The sequence below is a fragment of the Nelumbo lutea genome, chromosome 4, assembly GCF_056320005.1.
Source record: "Nelumbo lutea isolate HS-2025 chromosome 4, American lotus-T2T, whole genome shotgun sequence".
Classification (NCBI taxonomy): Eukaryota; Viridiplantae; Streptophyta; class Magnoliopsida; order Proteales; family Nelumbonaceae; genus Nelumbo; species Nelumbo lutea.
In genome coordinates this window covers 715,414-733,335 of record NC_142687.1, presented here as the reverse complement: position 1 = coordinate 733,335, position 17,922 = coordinate 715,414, and the positions used below count along the sequence as shown (strand labels likewise).

General features: G+C 41.3%; 1 protein-coding gene across 2 annotated transcripts in view; it reads right to left on the bottom strand.

Annotated features, from left to right (window-relative positions):
- LOC148853284 (Gut esterase (DUF1350)) overlaps positions 1–17,922 on the bottom strand; it is a 106,721-nt gene that overhangs the window by 59,937 nt on the left and 28,862 nt on the right. For both annotated transcript variants that reach the window (XM_088983801.1, XM_088983802.1), the window contains exon 3: positions 15,919–16,043. In XM_088983801.1, the coding sequence (XP_088839927.1) occupies positions 15,919–16,043 (125 nt within the window). The remainder of the gene's footprint in view (positions 1–15,918; positions 16,044–17,922) is intronic.

The window sequence follows — 17,922 nt, the reverse complement described above, 5'->3', positions numbered from 1 at the left end:
ATGGGTAGGTCAAGTCCTGAAGGTTCAGCAACAGGAGCAACGACAGGATCCGCAGACAAGGTAGAAGCAGGAGGAGGGGCCGGTCTCGTTCGACGTGTATACACTTGCCGAATTGGTGGTCGTTTAGTAGGGATCTGCACTGGATGAGATGACGAGTCAACTCCAACAGGAACACCTGGAACGGGATCACTGACCGAAAGAGGAAGAGGAAGTAAAGGTGGAGATGAAGATGCTTCGGTTCCTGAGAAGAAGGGAACAGACTCAAAAAATGTGACATCAGAACAGACATAGCACTTCCGAGTAATGGGATTGTAACACTTGTACCCTTTTTGAGTTCGAGAGTAGCCAAGAAAGACACACTTAATGGAGCGTGCATCCAACTTGTCTATTCCAGGACTCAGATTGTGAACAAAGCACACACAGCCAAAGATACGAGGTGTTAATGGAAAGGGAGACAACGTGGGAAACAAGATAGAGAAGGGAGATCGACCATGAACAATAAAGGAGGGCATCCGATTAATGAGGAAACACGCAGTAAGTACAGCATCACTCCAAAACCGTTTAGGAACACTCATATGATGAAGAATAGACCGAGCTATTTCAAGGAGATGACGGTTCTTTCAAGGAAACACGCACAAGAAGTTTGATGAATGATGCTATGCTGTTCTAAATACTGTTGAAAGGAAGTTAGAAAATATTCACGACCATTATCTGAACGAAGAACTTTGATTGGAACACCAAATTGTGTACGTATTTCAGCATGGAATTTTTGAAAAATGGAAAATGATTCACTCATTTCTTTCATTAAATAAATCCATGTCATTCTTGAACAATCATCAATAAAAGTGACAAAATACTTGTAACCATTATAAGACACTATTTTGATCGGGCCCCAAACATCTGAATGAACCAAAGCAAAAGGACTCAACATACGACTTTCAACTCTAGGATTGAAGGAAACACGACGATGTTTCCCAAACTGACACGACTCACACTGTAACACTGACAAATGACTCAAAGACGGAACTAGTATCTTGAGTGCCTTGAGAGAAGGATGTCCCAGTCGACAATGCCACTGTAGAAGAGTGAGTGAAGTCTGAAGTGCAACTGACGATCCACCACCGTCAAGGTAATACAATCCACCAGCTTCATGCCCCCCACCAATCTTCTTCCCCGTCCTGAGATCCTGAAAAAACACAAGAAGGGAAAAAAGTAACAGAGCAGTTAAGAGTCTTGGTTAATTTACTAACAGACATAAGATTGAATGGAAACTTAGGGACATATAGAACAGATGATAAAAAAAGAGAAGCCATGTCAACATTGCCAACACCACAGATGGGAGAGGAGGAACCATTGGAAAGGGTAACGGTTTGAGATGTGGAAGTTTCAGAGAGGGAAGAGAACACACCTGGAGTCCCGGTCATGTGATCAGAGGCTCCAGAGTCAATAATCCAATGAGAGGTTTTAGATGACAGGCAAGTTATACCTGAGTGGGCAAGAGTAGCAATAGTGTGCTGTGAAGTGGACTGAAGGAACCGCTCATAGTCATCACGCGGTACACTCACCATCTCCCTTCTGGAAACAGATGTAGATGTGGAAGGAGTTAGGTCTGCCTGTTGATTATCACTGACATCAACCCCACCAGCAATAGCATGATTGGCCCATTTAGAGGGAGGGCGGCCATGAAGATCATAACAGAAATTTACGGAATGTCCTTCCCTGCCACAGTGGGTACACTTCCTTGTAGAGCTGCCTTTTTCTTTGCCACGGCCTCCCCCTGAGTCACGACCACCACCACGGCCAAATATGGAACCACCACGACCTCCTCGGGAGGCATGTCCTCCCCCTTTCGTACCACATCCACCTCCTCTGGCTGTTACAAAAGCTGATCTATCAGACTGTTTGGGATTCTCTATCTGTTCCAAAGAAATCCTACGAAGCCGAGCAAACACTTCCTCAAGTGTAGGAAGGGTAGAGCCCCCCAATATTTGGGCTCTAACTAGTTCATACTCTGATTTCAACCCCACTAAGAACTTTGTGACATCTACTTGTTCCCTCTGTTGTTGCTGAACCTTAACATCTGGAGTGAGAGGATGATAGACATTGAGTTCATTTCTGAGGTTCTTCATACTGGCATAGTACTCTTCTAGGGTTTTATTTCCTTGTTGCAGACCAAAGTACTCCTGATAGAGCTGATATACCCTTGTAGTATTATCTTGCCCAGAATACAGCTTCTTGGCATGTTCCCATATGTCCTTAGCCGTATCTAAGAACATGAAGTTGGCACTTATTTTGGGTTCCATACTGTTCCATAGCCATGTCATGATTTGAGCATCCTCCTGTTCCCAATCATCAAACCCTGGAGAGTCAGCCGGTGGTTTATCATCTTTCACATGCTTCACTTTTCTCTTTGCCTTGAGAAAAACTTCCACCGACTTGGCCCATGGAACATAGTTCTCACCATTCAGTTTAATTGAGGTCATCTATACACCTAGATAGTCAGAGGAAACCACCACACTAGGTTTCTGATCACTACAACCATCTCCCATTGCTGCCATGATACTCTTTCAATGCTGCCTCTAATCTGAATTCCCAATCACCAACTAAGTGCTGCTGTCAAGAGTTTGATGTTCCAGAACTACAGCAGTCCCTAAACACAATGATAGATACACACGCCTTTGTTCTTATCCACACCACTACTGATTTCACAAAAAAAAAAAGCACAGACTACACCGACATTAATTCAGCACTTACTAACCACATGCAAGCTCTCTTACAACTACTCAACTAGCTGTCACACCACTACTGCTGTCAAGAGTTTGTGCATTACAAGCACCACCACACAGCCATAGCTGTCACACACAATACAGACCTGCTTTAACGTTTTTAAGAGGGCACCACAAGACCAACAAAAACTTAACTAGTACCATTGCATTACACCTTGCACCATTCGGCCACCTATAGTAGCAGCCCTTACACCATTTGGTCACTGTAAACACAGCTTGTTTTGGAAATTTTCCAAGAACCAGGGCAACAACCAACTTAGTTCTCTAGGTTCTGATCAGTCCTCTCAAGTTCTTGAAGATTTTCAACCCATAAATACCAACAGCACACAGAGGAGAGATAACCAACCTTTGCTTGAGAGCTTCAGCCAACCATTCACTACTGAAGTTGTTTTCGTAGGAAAGAAGGTTCTGTGCACCAGAAAAAAAAAAGAGTTGTGATGTTTCAGGCCTGAGACGAACCACTTTTCTCCATTGACAGCCCAAAGAAGAAAATGAGAGAACTGAAGCACGAACTGAAGTTGTCACGAACTGAAACAGGTCACGAACTGAAGTTGTCACGCTCTGATATCATGTTTTTACTGTAGCTACTGTAGCTACTGTAGCTACTGTCGTCCGAACCAGTAAGGAGAAGAAGAAAGAGAAGAGAAGAAGAAGAAGATGAAAGAACTGTTGAACTTGATAGCTAAACCCTATCAGTCGACCTCTTAATAGTGATTAGGCTTCTAATTAAATGTACAAGGACTAAACTGCCCCTACTTAAGTATGGGACAGAGAACCTCTAATAAGACTGCCACATAAGCTCATAACTTAACCAAGGTGAGATGACTAATCTACCCTTATTCGGCTAACTCTAACAGAAGACATACTTCACCCGAAGCCACTCTTTCTCGAATGAAGTGTGTATCAACTTCAATGCAGAAAAGGAAAGATGACCTAAATGAAAATGACATAACATAACTCGACTGATAAACTCTGAAGATATAGACCCAAAAGCAATATTTCCGGGTTGTTCAAGGCACTGTCCCGGAGTATCAAGCAGTTATATTCCATTCGCTTCATGGCCACTCCTAATCACCTTCCGAGACTCCAAATCCTGAAAAACACAGTAGGAAGGAAAGAACGTTACACAACAGTTTAATGACTAAGTTAGACTACTTACAGATAACAAATTTGTATTTAGTCTAGGTACATGAAGGGCAAAAGGTAGGAACAAGGAATCTGTAGCCTTGATGGTCCCCTTGCCAGAGATAGAGGCAAGAAAACCATCGGCTAGGGTGATTTTGTCATGTCCAGGAAGCAAATCATATGAAACAAACAAGGTAGAAAGGTTGATCATATGATCAGAAGCACCTGAATCAATAATCCAAGGGATCTTAAGATTACCTGAAATTGTTGCATGATTGGCAGAAGCCCTTATACCTAAATGAACAAATGTAGAAGAGGTTGAATTTCCTGAAGGGTTGGAAGAAGAAGTCACACCCTCTAGGTGACTGATCATCCTCCCAAACTTCTCATATTCTGCTTTCATGGCTGCTAACTGTGCACAAGCAATCATCTCTTCAATATGGTACTTGTCACAATCTGGACCAACAGCCGCATTAGCACTCCCTGCCCTTTTACTACATGTTTCTTCTGAAACCGAAGAGGAACAAGATCAGGATGTAATTTCCAAGACTTGTCTTTAGTGTGTTTTGGCCTTTTACAGTACTCACATACAACCTCTTTTTTCCCTGAGCCAGTAGAAGTGCCTACAACTCCTTTGGGTTTCACTCCCATATTAGCAAAGTGATCACTTAGACCAGCCCCTTGAACCTAGACAATCCTTCTGCTCTCTTCACTACTTACCAATGCATATGCTTGTGATAGTGAGACATTCTCCTTGGATAAAATATAATGTTTTGTAATATCATGCTCTGGGTTTAGCCAGGTTAAGAATTCAAACACCCTGTTTCTTTCAACTAGTTTCTTGTAGGTCTCTGCATTATTAGTGGTGTCCCAGGTTACAACTTCTATCAAGTCTATTTCTTGCCACAAAGACTTCAGTGTTGAGAAGTATACAGCCAAAGGCTTCTCCCCCTGTCTTAAATTCTTCACATCACTTTTGAACTTGTAAGCTCTAGCCACATTTAATTTTTGGGAATAGGTTTCTGCAACACTATCCCATATTTCCTTTGCTGAATTCATCCACAAATAGTGCTGGCTAATCTGTGGCTGCATTGAGTTCACAAGCCACCCAATAACAGTATAATTCTCTTGCATCCACTTCTCATAAGATGGATCATCTTCTGAGGGAGCCTTCTTGCTCCTAGAGATAAAACCCCACTTTCCTTTACTACAGATATGAATCTTTACCGATTGTGACCATGCCAGATAATTAGTTCCATCCAGCTTGACTGTGGTCACAGTCAGTAAAGAATCAACAGAAACTCCTGGAACCTGTCCGAATTCAGCAACATTCTTGTCTTCAATCTCTGAGGAGTTCATCTCTTTAAACACTTCAAAAAGATTTCAGCTAACTTCAAAACAAAAACACCGAATGAGGATGAACAAGGACAGTGTTAAACCTGCCTCAAAGCAGCAGTATCACAAATTTGAGTCACACCCGAAAGCTGTGAGAAGCAGAAATAGAAGTAGCACCTTGTTGACTACACGAGACACCAACCAACTTGGTTCGGCCTTCAAGAAATAAAATCAGAAAACCTCCAAAACACTGAGCACCCAGTCCAGGCTCCTTTTCTAAACAGAAATTCTAGGTATTGACCAAACAGTACCCCAAAAGGAGCAAAGAACAGTCCGTACTGGTGAAGAGGCCTTTTTACAAACACAAAGTGGGCAGTAGAGAATACTATACTGTCAAAAATAAAAACAGCCCAAAGAACAGTCCGTACAGGGGCCCAAAAACAGTTCAAGGGAAACAATAACCAGCAGTATTGATTCCTGAGGTATTTCAGCTACTTGACAGTCCAGAAAAAAATATGAAACCAACCCAGAAATTTCTGGGCTAAACCAAACTAAAAGAGCAGCCGAATAGTTGTACTGTTTCCAAAGAAACTTCGGATACTTCAATAGTCCAGAATAGTAAAAGCAACCTAGAAACTACTGAGCACAACTTACAATCTCTGATGAAAGCTCTAAATCAGAAACCGACCTGTTTTCTCTGATTCTTCTTGGTCACCGGACCACTCTCCAAGAGATTTGAATCTTGGGCACCTTCTTGAATCTCCAATGACCTCCAAGAATCAGGCGACTCAAGCTGAAGCTTCCAACCCTAGAACAACTCTCATGTAGTCGGCTGGACAACACCTACATGAGAGCCCAAGTCAAGTTTAGGCCTGCTCTGATACCAAGAAGAAAAACAATCCTTGAGAATAGATGACTGTTTAGGATAGATGTAGGAATCAAGAGAAAATAGCATAAAATAATTCTTCTAAGGAAGAAGAGATGAAGAAGAAGATGGTGGCAATAATGGTTTTGAGAGAGAGAGATTCGGACCTTAATCTTCCCCCTTACACCCTAACACTGTTTTATTAAGTTAAACTTGAATAATTTACAAAGAGGCCCTTAGTTGGGCAAGAAATTAAAAGAACATAACATAGGAAGAATGGGCCTAGAATAAGGCCCACTACAGAAAAGAATATAAACATATGAAAGGATAGACAACCTATGGGCCATTCGGCCCATCTTCTCTACAGAAGAGACATATAGACCTCCTCATGTAATTCTCCATTCAGAAATGCATTCTTTACATCTAGTTGATAAAGTGGCCAGTCTGAGTGTGCAGCCAAAGATAGCAGAACTCTCACAGAAGTCATCTTGGCAACAAGGGCAAATGTTTCCAGATAATCAATTCCATATGTCTGTGTATAGCCTTTTGCAACCAGCCTAGCCTTGTACTTTTCAATGGTGCCATCAGTATGATATTTGATAATAAAGACCCACTTACAGCCTACTGGATCCTTCCTTTCAAACAAATCAACTACTTCCCAAGTGTCATTCTTGTGCAGGGCATCAATTTCTATTCTCATAGCATCCCTCCATTTTGGAATATTAAGAGCTTTTGACACAGACCTGGGAATTGAGTTAGAAGCAACAGAAGAAAGGTACACAAAATATGAAGGAGAGAGCAAACTATAAGAAAGGTGTTTGGAAATGCAATGTGTAGTACACTTCCTTTTTCCTTTCCTAATAGCAATGGGGATATCAAGGTCTGGGAAAGATGGCTCCAAAGGGGCTGTAACAGTACCTATTGTCTCATTTGTAACTGGAAGTACATGAGGCTCATGTGTTGTAGGGGAAACAACCTGCTCATTTCTGGTTCTTTGCCATTGATACAATCTGGGATTAAAAAGAGGGCGAGGAGGTAAAGGAGGAGGAATAGGAACACTGGAATGAAAGTGAAGTGTCTGATCCTTGATTCATTTGAAGGAGGAAGAGACTCAGCAAAAGACTCAACTAGGACAGGAAGAGGAAGAGCAAACACCTGTGACAAATCCTCCCCCTTTGGACAATGTCTCTCTAGAGAAGAACCATAAAAAGAAGAAAGCTTATCAAAGGTGACATCCATTGAGACATACCGAGTGCCAGTCTTCGGATTGGTCAATTCCTTGTGTTGAGCTTTGCTACTGGGGCAAAGGTTTCCTTGTAGTCAATTCCTTCCTTTTGTGTAAATCCCTTTGCCACAAGTCTGGCCTTGTACCTCTCAATTGACCCATCTTCCCTGTGCTTTTCTGTGAATACCCATTTGCACCCAACAGTGCCTTTCCCTTCTGGCAGGTCCACCAATTCCCATGTCCTTGCTTTCATTAGGGCTTTCATCTCCTCATTCATGGCTTCTTTCCACCTCGGATCAGATGCCGCCTATGAATATCTGGAAGGGACACATACAGAGGAAAGGGCAGACACAAAGGAATGATAGGCAGGGGATAAGTGTGAGTAAGAAACATAATCGGCTATGGGATGCTGAGTGGTACAAGAACGAACAGGCTTACGGAGAGCAATAGGAAGATCCAAATCTGAATTGAGTGAATCAGAATTACCTTGGATTGCAGAGACATTGATCTGAGTTCAACTGGTTGCAATCATGAGGTTGAGGGGCCTTCTTCTTTCTACTGTATGTAAGTATCTCTTTTTCTTGTTTACTGGAACCTTCAGGAGCATCAGCCAAATCTGGAGAAGCAACTGGCATAGTGGAAGTCTCACTAGGTTGACCCGGAATGTTACAGCTAGTAGTAGTGGAAGGTGATGAAATGGGAACAAAAAAGAAGGGAGAATGAGAATCCTCTTCCAACCCACTACTCTCCCCCTGAAGAGGATTCTGAGAAGACTGGAAATAGGGTTGAGACTCAAAAAAGACTACATCCCTAGTGACATATTTTTTCTTGGAGACAGAATCATAACACTTATACCCTTTCTGCATAGGAGAGTACCCCAAAAATATTCCCTTTGTAGCCTTAGGATCCAGCTTGGTCTTCTTTGGATCTTTCACATGTATGAAGCATGTACAACCAAAAACCCGCAGGGGAAGAGGAAATTCTGGAAGAGTGGGACACAAAATAGAGAAAGGGGTCTTCATACCCAGTACCTTAGATGGCATCCGATTTATCAGGTAAGATGCAGTAAGAACAGCTTGAGACCAATATTGCATGGGCACATTGTGCTGGAAAAGAAGGGCTCGAGCTGTCTCCAATAGATGCCTGTTCTTGCGCTTAGCAACCCCATTTTGCTGAGGGGTGTAAGCACATGATGATTGATGTAACATGCGTGCATCTTCCATGAATGAGTTCAGGGATATTTCAAAGTATTCAGCTGCATTGTCTGAACGGAATTGCTTGATCTTTTTATCAAATTGTGTTTCAACCATCTTGCAAAACATCATAGTTATCCGGGGAACTTCTTCACATCCTTTCAACAGATAAATCCATGTGCACCGAGAATAATGGTCAATAAAACTGATAAAGTAACGGAAGCCATCAATGGAAACAATGGGTGAAGGACCCCAAACATCAGAATGAACCAAATCAAAAGGGGCTTGAATTTTCATTACTAGAAATTGGATACATTGATCTACATTGTTTTGACATTTGACACACATCACAAATTAAACTCTGACTCATAATGCCCTTACGTAATTCGGGAAACAACATTGCTAAGGAAGAAAAAGACAAATGACCTACGCTAGCATGCCACAAGTGCAGCCTAGCTATTGACTCCACACTTTCCGGACTAGTAGTAGAAGCTTGCAAGGCTGAGCTGACATCTTCATCAAAATAGTAGAGGCCCCCATACTCATGACCACTCCCAATCGTTCTCCTCGTCAATCTGTCCTGGAAGACACAATGAGAAGGAAAGAAAGTTATACTACAGTTCAAGTTTTTTGTAAGCTTTGAAACAAACAACAGATTTGAGGTAAGACTAGGAACATGTAGGACTGATTTAAGAGAGAGATCCTTGCTTAGGTCAACCACCCCCTTTCCAGAGATGGTGGAGAGGGACCCATCGGCTACTCTCATCTTATCCTGGCCAGACAACAGATGATATGTGGAGAATAAGGAGGACATATGTGTCATATGGTCAGTGGCTCCTGAATCAATCACCCAAGAGGTAGAATTAATGGAACTAGATGCACTAAATGCAGAGGTTGTACCTGATTTGGCAAGAGAGGTGGAAGCTAAAGAATTGTTCTTCAGACGGGCTAAAGCCCGGCTGAGAACCTCTACCTCACTAGCTGTGAAGCCCAAAGTACTTGGTCCAGAGGAGTCGGCAGCCTACCTTGCGGTGGAAGATGACACTGTCTGAATACTCTGTGAGTTGTCACTACTGTTGTTGGTGGCAAGATTCCCACTTGCTATGTGGCCCTTATGTTGCCTTTTGTCCTTTCTCAGAGCAGCTGGCTTCAGATGAGGGTACAAGACCCAACATTTCTCCTTTGTGTGTTTCTCACCACCACAATGTGTACACTTGAGGGACTTCTTGTCTGAAAATCTATTCCCCTTAGTGGAGACTAAGGCTGAATGTTCTCTAGGTAGTTCTGTTGACTGTGTCTGGAAGTCAACTTGCATCTCCTTTCTCCTTACTTCTTCATTCCTCACCAGGTAAGTAGACATGGTGAAGCTCAGGTAATTCATCTCTCCCTAGAATCTGTGACCTTATACCTTCATATACAGGGTCAAGACCCGCCAGAAACTTGAAGGCTCTGCCCTCCTCAATCTGCTTATGATGCCTCCCCTTATCATTAGCATTTTCCCAATCCAAGATCAAATGGTGGTCAAGCTCTTCCCAGAGGCCTTCCAATGTTGCAAAGTAGGTTGCCACGGACATGTCTCCTTGCCTTAGGGCTGCAATGTCTTGGTTCAGCCTGTAGATTCTAGCATTGTTCTTTTTCTGGCCATATGTCTTAGATACTTTCTCCCAAATTTTAGCAGTTGTGGGGAAATGATGAACAGTTCTGGCCACCCTAGGAGTCATAGAGGCCAGCAACCAAGACATGACTGTGGCATTTTCCTTGCGCCACACGGTGTATTCAGGACTGCCAATTTCTGGTTGTTTCTTGTCTCCATCCAAATAGCCTGTGAGGTCACGAGAGGTAATGAACAGCATTGCTGAGACAGACCACTCTTTGAAGTTATACTCATCTAGCAGCATACTTGTAATCTGCAAGCTATGCAGATTAGGGTTTTCCAGGTTTGAGGACCTTGTAACAGGTCTGTTATCTCTAGAGGAAACTTCACCGAATAGTGTGGACATCTTGACTTTAGTCCAAGAGTTGTTCACAGTACTATAGGTGATTCTGTTAAGAACTGGCCAAATTGGTCACTGTGTTCACAGTACGGGTACAGTAGCAAGTAGAGGTCTGTAACTGAACCAGTTCACAGTGTTGGTAAAAGTTTAAGGCTGCAACTGTGTGGTGCAAAAGTTGCCGCAGTTCTGGTAAAAGGTAAAGGTCTGTAACTGAACCAGTTCAGTCCAAGAGTAGGGCTGATAACCGACCTGAAGAAAATTTGTAACTGAGGTTGCCGCAGTTCTGTAAGAGTCTTGCTGATGCACCAAGACTGCAACTGTAGAAGCTGATGCACCGAAACTACAACTGAAGTTGAAGGAGCTAAGTCTTTACCACTTGTTCTGATGCACCAAGACTGCAACCGAAGTTGAAGGAGCTAAGTCCTTACCACTTGTTCTGCACAAGTCTTGCTGGAGCACGAAGCTGCAACTGTAGAGGAAGTTCTCCCCCTCTCGGCTAGTGCTAGGACTGCTGAATCAGCCCTCAACCAGGTCTGTCCTATACAGAGCTCTCTTAGTAGCCCAATAGCTACTACTTGCTGGTGTAATCTAGTAGGACATCTACTTCTGGGTCTTACTTCCCTTGAGTCCTACAACCAAGAGAAACCCTAGGTTCGAACTTGCTTTACTCTCTTACACTCCTAGGTCTTCACTGCAGCAACCCAGAAAAGGAAGAGAGAAAAGGAAAGGACAGCAAGAGAAAAGAGTGCGCCTGCTGAAACCAAGAAGGAGCTAATGCTCTGATACCATGTAATCTGAAGAGCAATACTCGAAGTAGCAAGGAGGAGAAGAGAATCACAAAACTGAAGAGAATGTCGAACTATTCTATCCAGTCGACCAGTCCTTTATTTATAGATGAATATGGTACAAGGTACAAGAAATTACTAGGATGCCCCTGATTAGTGATGGGACACCCAGATGACTTAAATCATTAAACAGGATTAGGCCCAGGCCCATTAACACAAGCCCAGTTACAAGATAAGTTAAACATAAGAATGGGCTAATAAGAACTCTTATCAGCCAAACATCACTCTAACATTCTAACAGGATACAAGAAATGTCAATCTGATCACACACTGTTTGTGAAAAGAGGAGAAGGTAAAATTGTTGCTTTGATAGTATATGTTGATGATATAATTGTCACTGGTGACTGGAAGGATGAAATCCAGAGGTTGAAGAGTTTTCTTGCCACACAGTTTGAAGTAAAGGATCTAGGGCCTCCAAGATACTTCCTTGGAATTGAAGTTGCCAGCTCAATAAAGGGCATCTTCATTTCCCAAAGGAAGTATGTCCTTGATTTACTCCAGGATACTGGAAAAATGGGAGTGAAGCCAGTTGACTCTCCCAGTGATCCTAACCATAAATTAGGTGACAGCCAAGGTGAACCTATCAAGGATATGAAGCAGTTTCAGAGACTAGGGAGATTGTTATATCTTTCTATGACCCGCCCAGACATTGCTTATGTTGTTGGTGTCCTTAGCCAGTTTATGCATGCACCTATACTTATGTCCACTCATCTTGAAGCAGCAGAAAGAATCCTCCGATATCTTAAAAGGTTTCTAGGTGTTGGCTGGTTGTTTCAAAGACACGGGCATTTGAAAGTTGAAGTGTATACTAATGCAGATTGGGTTGGATCTCTAAATGACAGAAAGTCTACTAGTGGCTACTACACCTTTATAGGAGGAAACCTAGTTACCTGGAGAAGTAAAAAGCAAAAGTGTAGTGGCTAGATCCAGTGCTGAAGCTGAATATCGAGCAATGGCTCATGGAGTGGCTGAAAGTATGTGGATAAAGAATCTGTTGAGTGAGTTGGGTTTTCCTGTGGATAGGCCTATGACCCTATTTTGTGATAACAAAGCAGCCATAAACATTGTTGCTAACCCAATTCTACATGATAGAACAAAACACATCGAAGTCAACAAACATTTTATCAAAGAGAAAGTCATCACAGGCGAAGTGTGTACTCCCTATGTTAGCTCTGAGGACCAACTTGCAGACATCTTTACAAAAGGACTACACCACTCAAGACATCATGATTTATGTGACAAGTTGGGCATGATTGATATCTATGCTCCAACTTGAGGGAGAGTGTTAACAGATGTAACGGATGTTATTTTTTATATGTATAGTACTGCAGGGGTACTATTGTACTTTTACTTCTCTTTATGTTTAGTTGTTGTCGCCCTAGTATAAATATAACATACTGCGCCGCCTACAATATCTTTTTGGGCTCTCAGTCCTCTCATCTCTCCTCTCCTCTATCCCTTCCTCTCTTCTTCCTGTACAACAGTGACCAAGCCAGATAATTAGTTCCATCCAGCTTGACTGTGGTCACAACTAGTAGAGAGTCTACAGAGGCTCCCGGAACCTGTCCTGATTCAGCAACATGCTTGTGTTCAAGGTCTGAGGAGTTCATCTTCTTAAACACTTCAAAAATGATTTCAAACAGCTTCAAAAAACACCAAATGAAGACAGAACAAAACTGTGCTGTGAGCCAACCTCTATGCAGCCGTACCAGTAATCTGCGTCACACCCGGAAGTAGGGAGAAACAGAGAAAATTCAGCCGCTCCTTGTAGACTTCACAGAACACCAATCCAATTGATTCGATCTTCAAGAAGGAGAATGAGAAAGCCTTAAGTCACTGAGCGCCCAGGTCACACCCTGTGGGGCCCGCAATCAGATTTCTCCAGAAAGTTAGGGTTTCGGGCAACACACTTGAATCTGTCAAGGGGGCGACAAAGCCAGTCCTCTTCTCTCCAGAAACTACTAACAACTAGGCTGAAAAAGGTGTCTTTAACTATTCATACGATTCAGTTCTCCAACACATTGTGTATGGGAAAAAAAGGTGAAAAAAGGGAAAAAAATGAGCCTGCTCTAATACCAAGAAGAAAAACAACCTTTTAAGAAGAAAGGACTGTTTTGAAATATGCAAAAAATCAAAAGAAAGTAGCAGAAATCAGATTTCAAGAGGAGAGAAGATGAAGAAGAAGGTGACGACAACTTGGGTTCAGAGAGAGATTTTCGAACATAATCTCTTCTCTTACACCCTTAATTCTATTTTATTAAGTTAAACTTTGGTAATTTACAGAGAAGTCCTTAGTTGGGCAGAAAATTAAAAAGACATAACATAAGAAAGAATAAGCCCAGATTAAGGCCCATTACAACAAAGAATAAACAACCTATCCTTCTCTACAGAAACAATACCCCTTTGTCCTGGTAGCTAAGTACACATCCCTTTTCCCATAAGGTGTTATAGGAAGTTTATTCTCTGCCTGACATAAGATCTTTATGCTTGGAGGAAGCTCATAAGGATTACTCATTGCAGTAAAGACCATGGAAAATTTCAATGATGTCTCCATTCTCAAGATGATATATTTAGTGATTTGTTTCTTTTTCTCATAGGTAACAATAATGAGTTTCTTAGGGTTTAGCAAAAAAAAAAAAGGAGAGATTTAATGTAAAGAGAAAAGAGAATTGGAAGAGCAAGGTGAGAGGCCCACCCTCACTTATTTTATTAGAGAGATTTAATGCAAATAAGTTACAATATCACCTTCCATATGATGAGAAGCCATTGGATGGTAGTTTTGGGTATGACGATTGGGTACAAGAATGCACAAATCATGACATGGATATGGAATAGTATGGACTGAAGATTAATGTTAACTTTATGTTCTTAGACAATGCTAAAGAGATCTTGGAACATGCTAAGAGGCTGCATTTTGGCAAGGGCCACCAAACACATAATAGTTGACTACCACTTTGTGAGCATAGTGAACTGATTACCTTTACCCAATACAACATCAATGCGGCTTCTCATATGCAATACCAAGTTTTTCCAACAAGCACAACCAAAGAATTTCTCAAACCTGAAGTGCCATCAGTCTATAGTCAGCTCCACCAAATAGTCTGCAGCACTATTATCAATATGGATAGTAAAATATAGGTTCCCATTGACCCATAAAGGTTGTTGTAAGTAGTTTATGAAAGAATGGTAGGATCCATCTAATGGACGCCATGAAGTGTGCGGAATGGATGGGCGAATTTCAAAAATTTTCCTACCTTCTCCCAACTGGGAATCATATTCCCTAAATTTAGAATACAATATTCAAGGATTCTACTTGAACCATAATCGAACAAGATCTGAACCAAAAGAAATAGGGAGGATTATACCTAATCCAGAGAAACAGTATCTCCCAAAGTTGGTGTTCACACCCAAAGAAGACACCAAGATCCGCTCCTGCTGAAGATGACACAGATGTGGATGGAACGGAACCAGTAGGGTGCGTCCTACACATTGGATCCTTCGCAAGAACCCACTGGAAACTCTGAACACCGAATCCTTTTCAGTCTTTTCTGCAAGACTAATGTCAAGAAGTAATTTCTTGACTTCTTTCTTCTGCAAAGATCGAATCTTGCAAGAGGGAATGGCGGCGGCTGGAGGAGAACTCCTGGGATGAAGATGGCCGAACAACTTTTCTTCTCTCTGGAGTTTTGTGAGATCTAATCTCTGTATGCAAAAAGCTTTCTTGCTTACTGTTAAAACCTTGGTTCGAAATCTGATCTTTCGAATGGGTGTCTCCTCCTTTCTTCTTGATTAAGAAAACCTCCTTATTAGGAGTTGTCCCAATCCAAATCAATATTTGGATAAGGGATTATCTTAATCCTATCTGCAGATTAAGTTAGTTTACTCCTGATCTTATCAGGAAGTTACCAGATTCAAATCTGATTTGAATTTGGTCTCCTAGAGTAGATAAGGTAAAAAACCCAATCCTTTTACTAACATCTCAGATTCGCCCCATAGATGGGTGATCATATCAGCCCAACTCGTAATGGGCTTTTGGCCCATTAAGTGTTCAGTGTTTAACTAGTTTCCAATCTGTTGCCCAGATGGGCTTTTTTGTATGGCGTGGGACCCAAGCATTGATCTACACACCAGCCACATGGGTTCAGCCCAACCGAATTCACTGAAAAGTTCAGTGACCCCTTGAGCCCATCACATGGACCCTATGGGCCCAACCCTTACATTAAGTGGTCCCTGGGCCAAGCCATCTTATAAAAACCCAGGGACTGTGAGCAGGTGCAAGATTAGCCTATCAAGTATTATCCTAAATGGTCTTACACTTATTTTCCTAGGTGATTTTTACCTATTGTCTCCTTTATTTTCCTTTTAGTAAAATTTCCATTTTCTATTACCAAACAAAAAATATTAGACATTTTTATCTAAACTAACTAAATGTAACTTCCAAGATTACCATAAATCATATTATCAAATGCATGATGTACCATGAACTATGATTACCAAAAAGTGATATTCTAAAGCAAATTATAAGTAATAAATAGTAAAAAACCACTTACTTTTCTGAAAGGCGTTCCAGAAACAAACGGTAGGTAAGCTGAGGGGCAGCTCCAACAAAAATACCACCAATGAAATGGACAACTGATGTTGGTTTTGAATTTCTTGGTTTTAGCACCCATGCTCCCTGATAGAAAATAATCCCAATTAATTTAAAAGGATTACAGAATAGGTAAAATCATAAAAATCATTTTCAAGAATAATATTTGTAAGAGCTTTAACTGCTTCATCAAGCTTCTTGAAACTATTCAAAATAAAAAATATTTAAGATCTTTCAGCACAAGTGTGGAAACAACTTCATCTCTGAAGTATATCCACACAAGAGAAGAAGCTTTATTTGAGAAAAGAAAAGGAATCATTTGAAAAAGGAGAACAGATATCAAGTCTACACTACTAGTTCTGTTTTTTAATCAATAACAAATAATTGTTTTAATTCAAAAATTAAGGTGGCCAATGGCTTAGCCAAGTTGGGATGCTCCCATGGTCTTGATAGTGTTTGGTTTAACTTCAATGAGCTTCCTATTCATGTGCAGAGACTTGTTAGTGATGACTTAAATGGGATGCTCACATTTAAGTCAGACTTGTAGCAATGCCAGGCCCTGGTATTTGCCATAAAAATTGTTCCTGTTAACTTCAGATTTGCCAAAGCGTCAGCAATTGAGTTAGCTGAAGCAATTCACATTGATGCCAAAGCAATGGCTTCTCTATTAATCTATTTCAGACTCCAAGGACCCTCATCTTTTTTCTCCATCCATCCCATGAGCACCTTACAGTCTCCTTCAATCATCAGATCCATCAACCCTTGATATTGGGCTAATTTTAATCATAAACCAATTGGTCCTGTAAAACTCATTATAATATTCTCAAGATGGTCTCTTGCCAAACCTATGCCCAATACTACCCCGAATTGACAAGACTGTACCCATCAAAGCTGAATTTCAGCTTCCCTGCCTCTGGTGTTGACCATTAAGTTTCAATACAGTTCTTTCTCAAGGAGGCTAGCCCCACTGTATCCTGAACTCCTAGTATATCATCGGTTTTAAGATCTTTAAACGCTTTGGTAGCGAGTACCCAATTAGCCATCTTAACCATACATTTTCTATGGTATTGTGCACATCTCTTGAGTATTATCAAAAAATATTGCATTCCTCTCCCCACAGAGTCCACAGCACAGTTGCTCTGGTATAAGACAACAAAATCCACCCTTTTTGGTAATGCCGAGGTTGAACATGATTGCTGAATAGCTCCATTTTATTATTTGGTCAGGACCGTATTGATCCAAAGAGGGTGAAAAAATGATTCCACAGTCCACACCATTGATGATTAGGGACAAGAAAGAAAAAAGATGTTCAACACTTTCCCCCACAAGAACACACACATGAGGGAAAAGATACCATGATTTTCGTTTTCTTTGATTACGTATTAATGATTATAAGAGTAGCTTCCCATACAAATGCTTTAGATTTTGGTGTTCTGGGTCAATTCCAGATCTCAAGAAAGGGAAAGGAATAAGGATCAGAAGGAGAATTATTGAACTCTAAAGAAAGATTTACAAGTGAAATAGCCCATAGGATCTGGTGACCAAACTCTACTGCCATGACCTTCTAATTGAAGGAAAACTTGGTTAAGGTTTTTAATAAGCTGCAGACTTCCTCACTTTCCCCCTCCCTCAAGTTTCTTTTGAGTCTCAAATTCCAAGATAACCCATTGGGTGAAAGAGTCACAAGGTCCCTAATGCTTCTATTTTTATGTAGGGATAAAACATAGAGTCTAGGGTACTGCATAGTAAGAGGCATATCACCCGACCAAGTTTCTTCCCAAAATCTGACTCTATGACCTGTAACTGGACCAAATATTATAAGCTGACACCCTGTTATTCTTTTTTAATTTGATTTTTTTTAATTGGAAACTTCATTTTCAATATTGGTTTCCCGATGAGTGTGTGGATCAGAATGAAATGCACAGCATTTTGAGTGAATCCTGAATTAGTTTACCTTGCTTGAGAG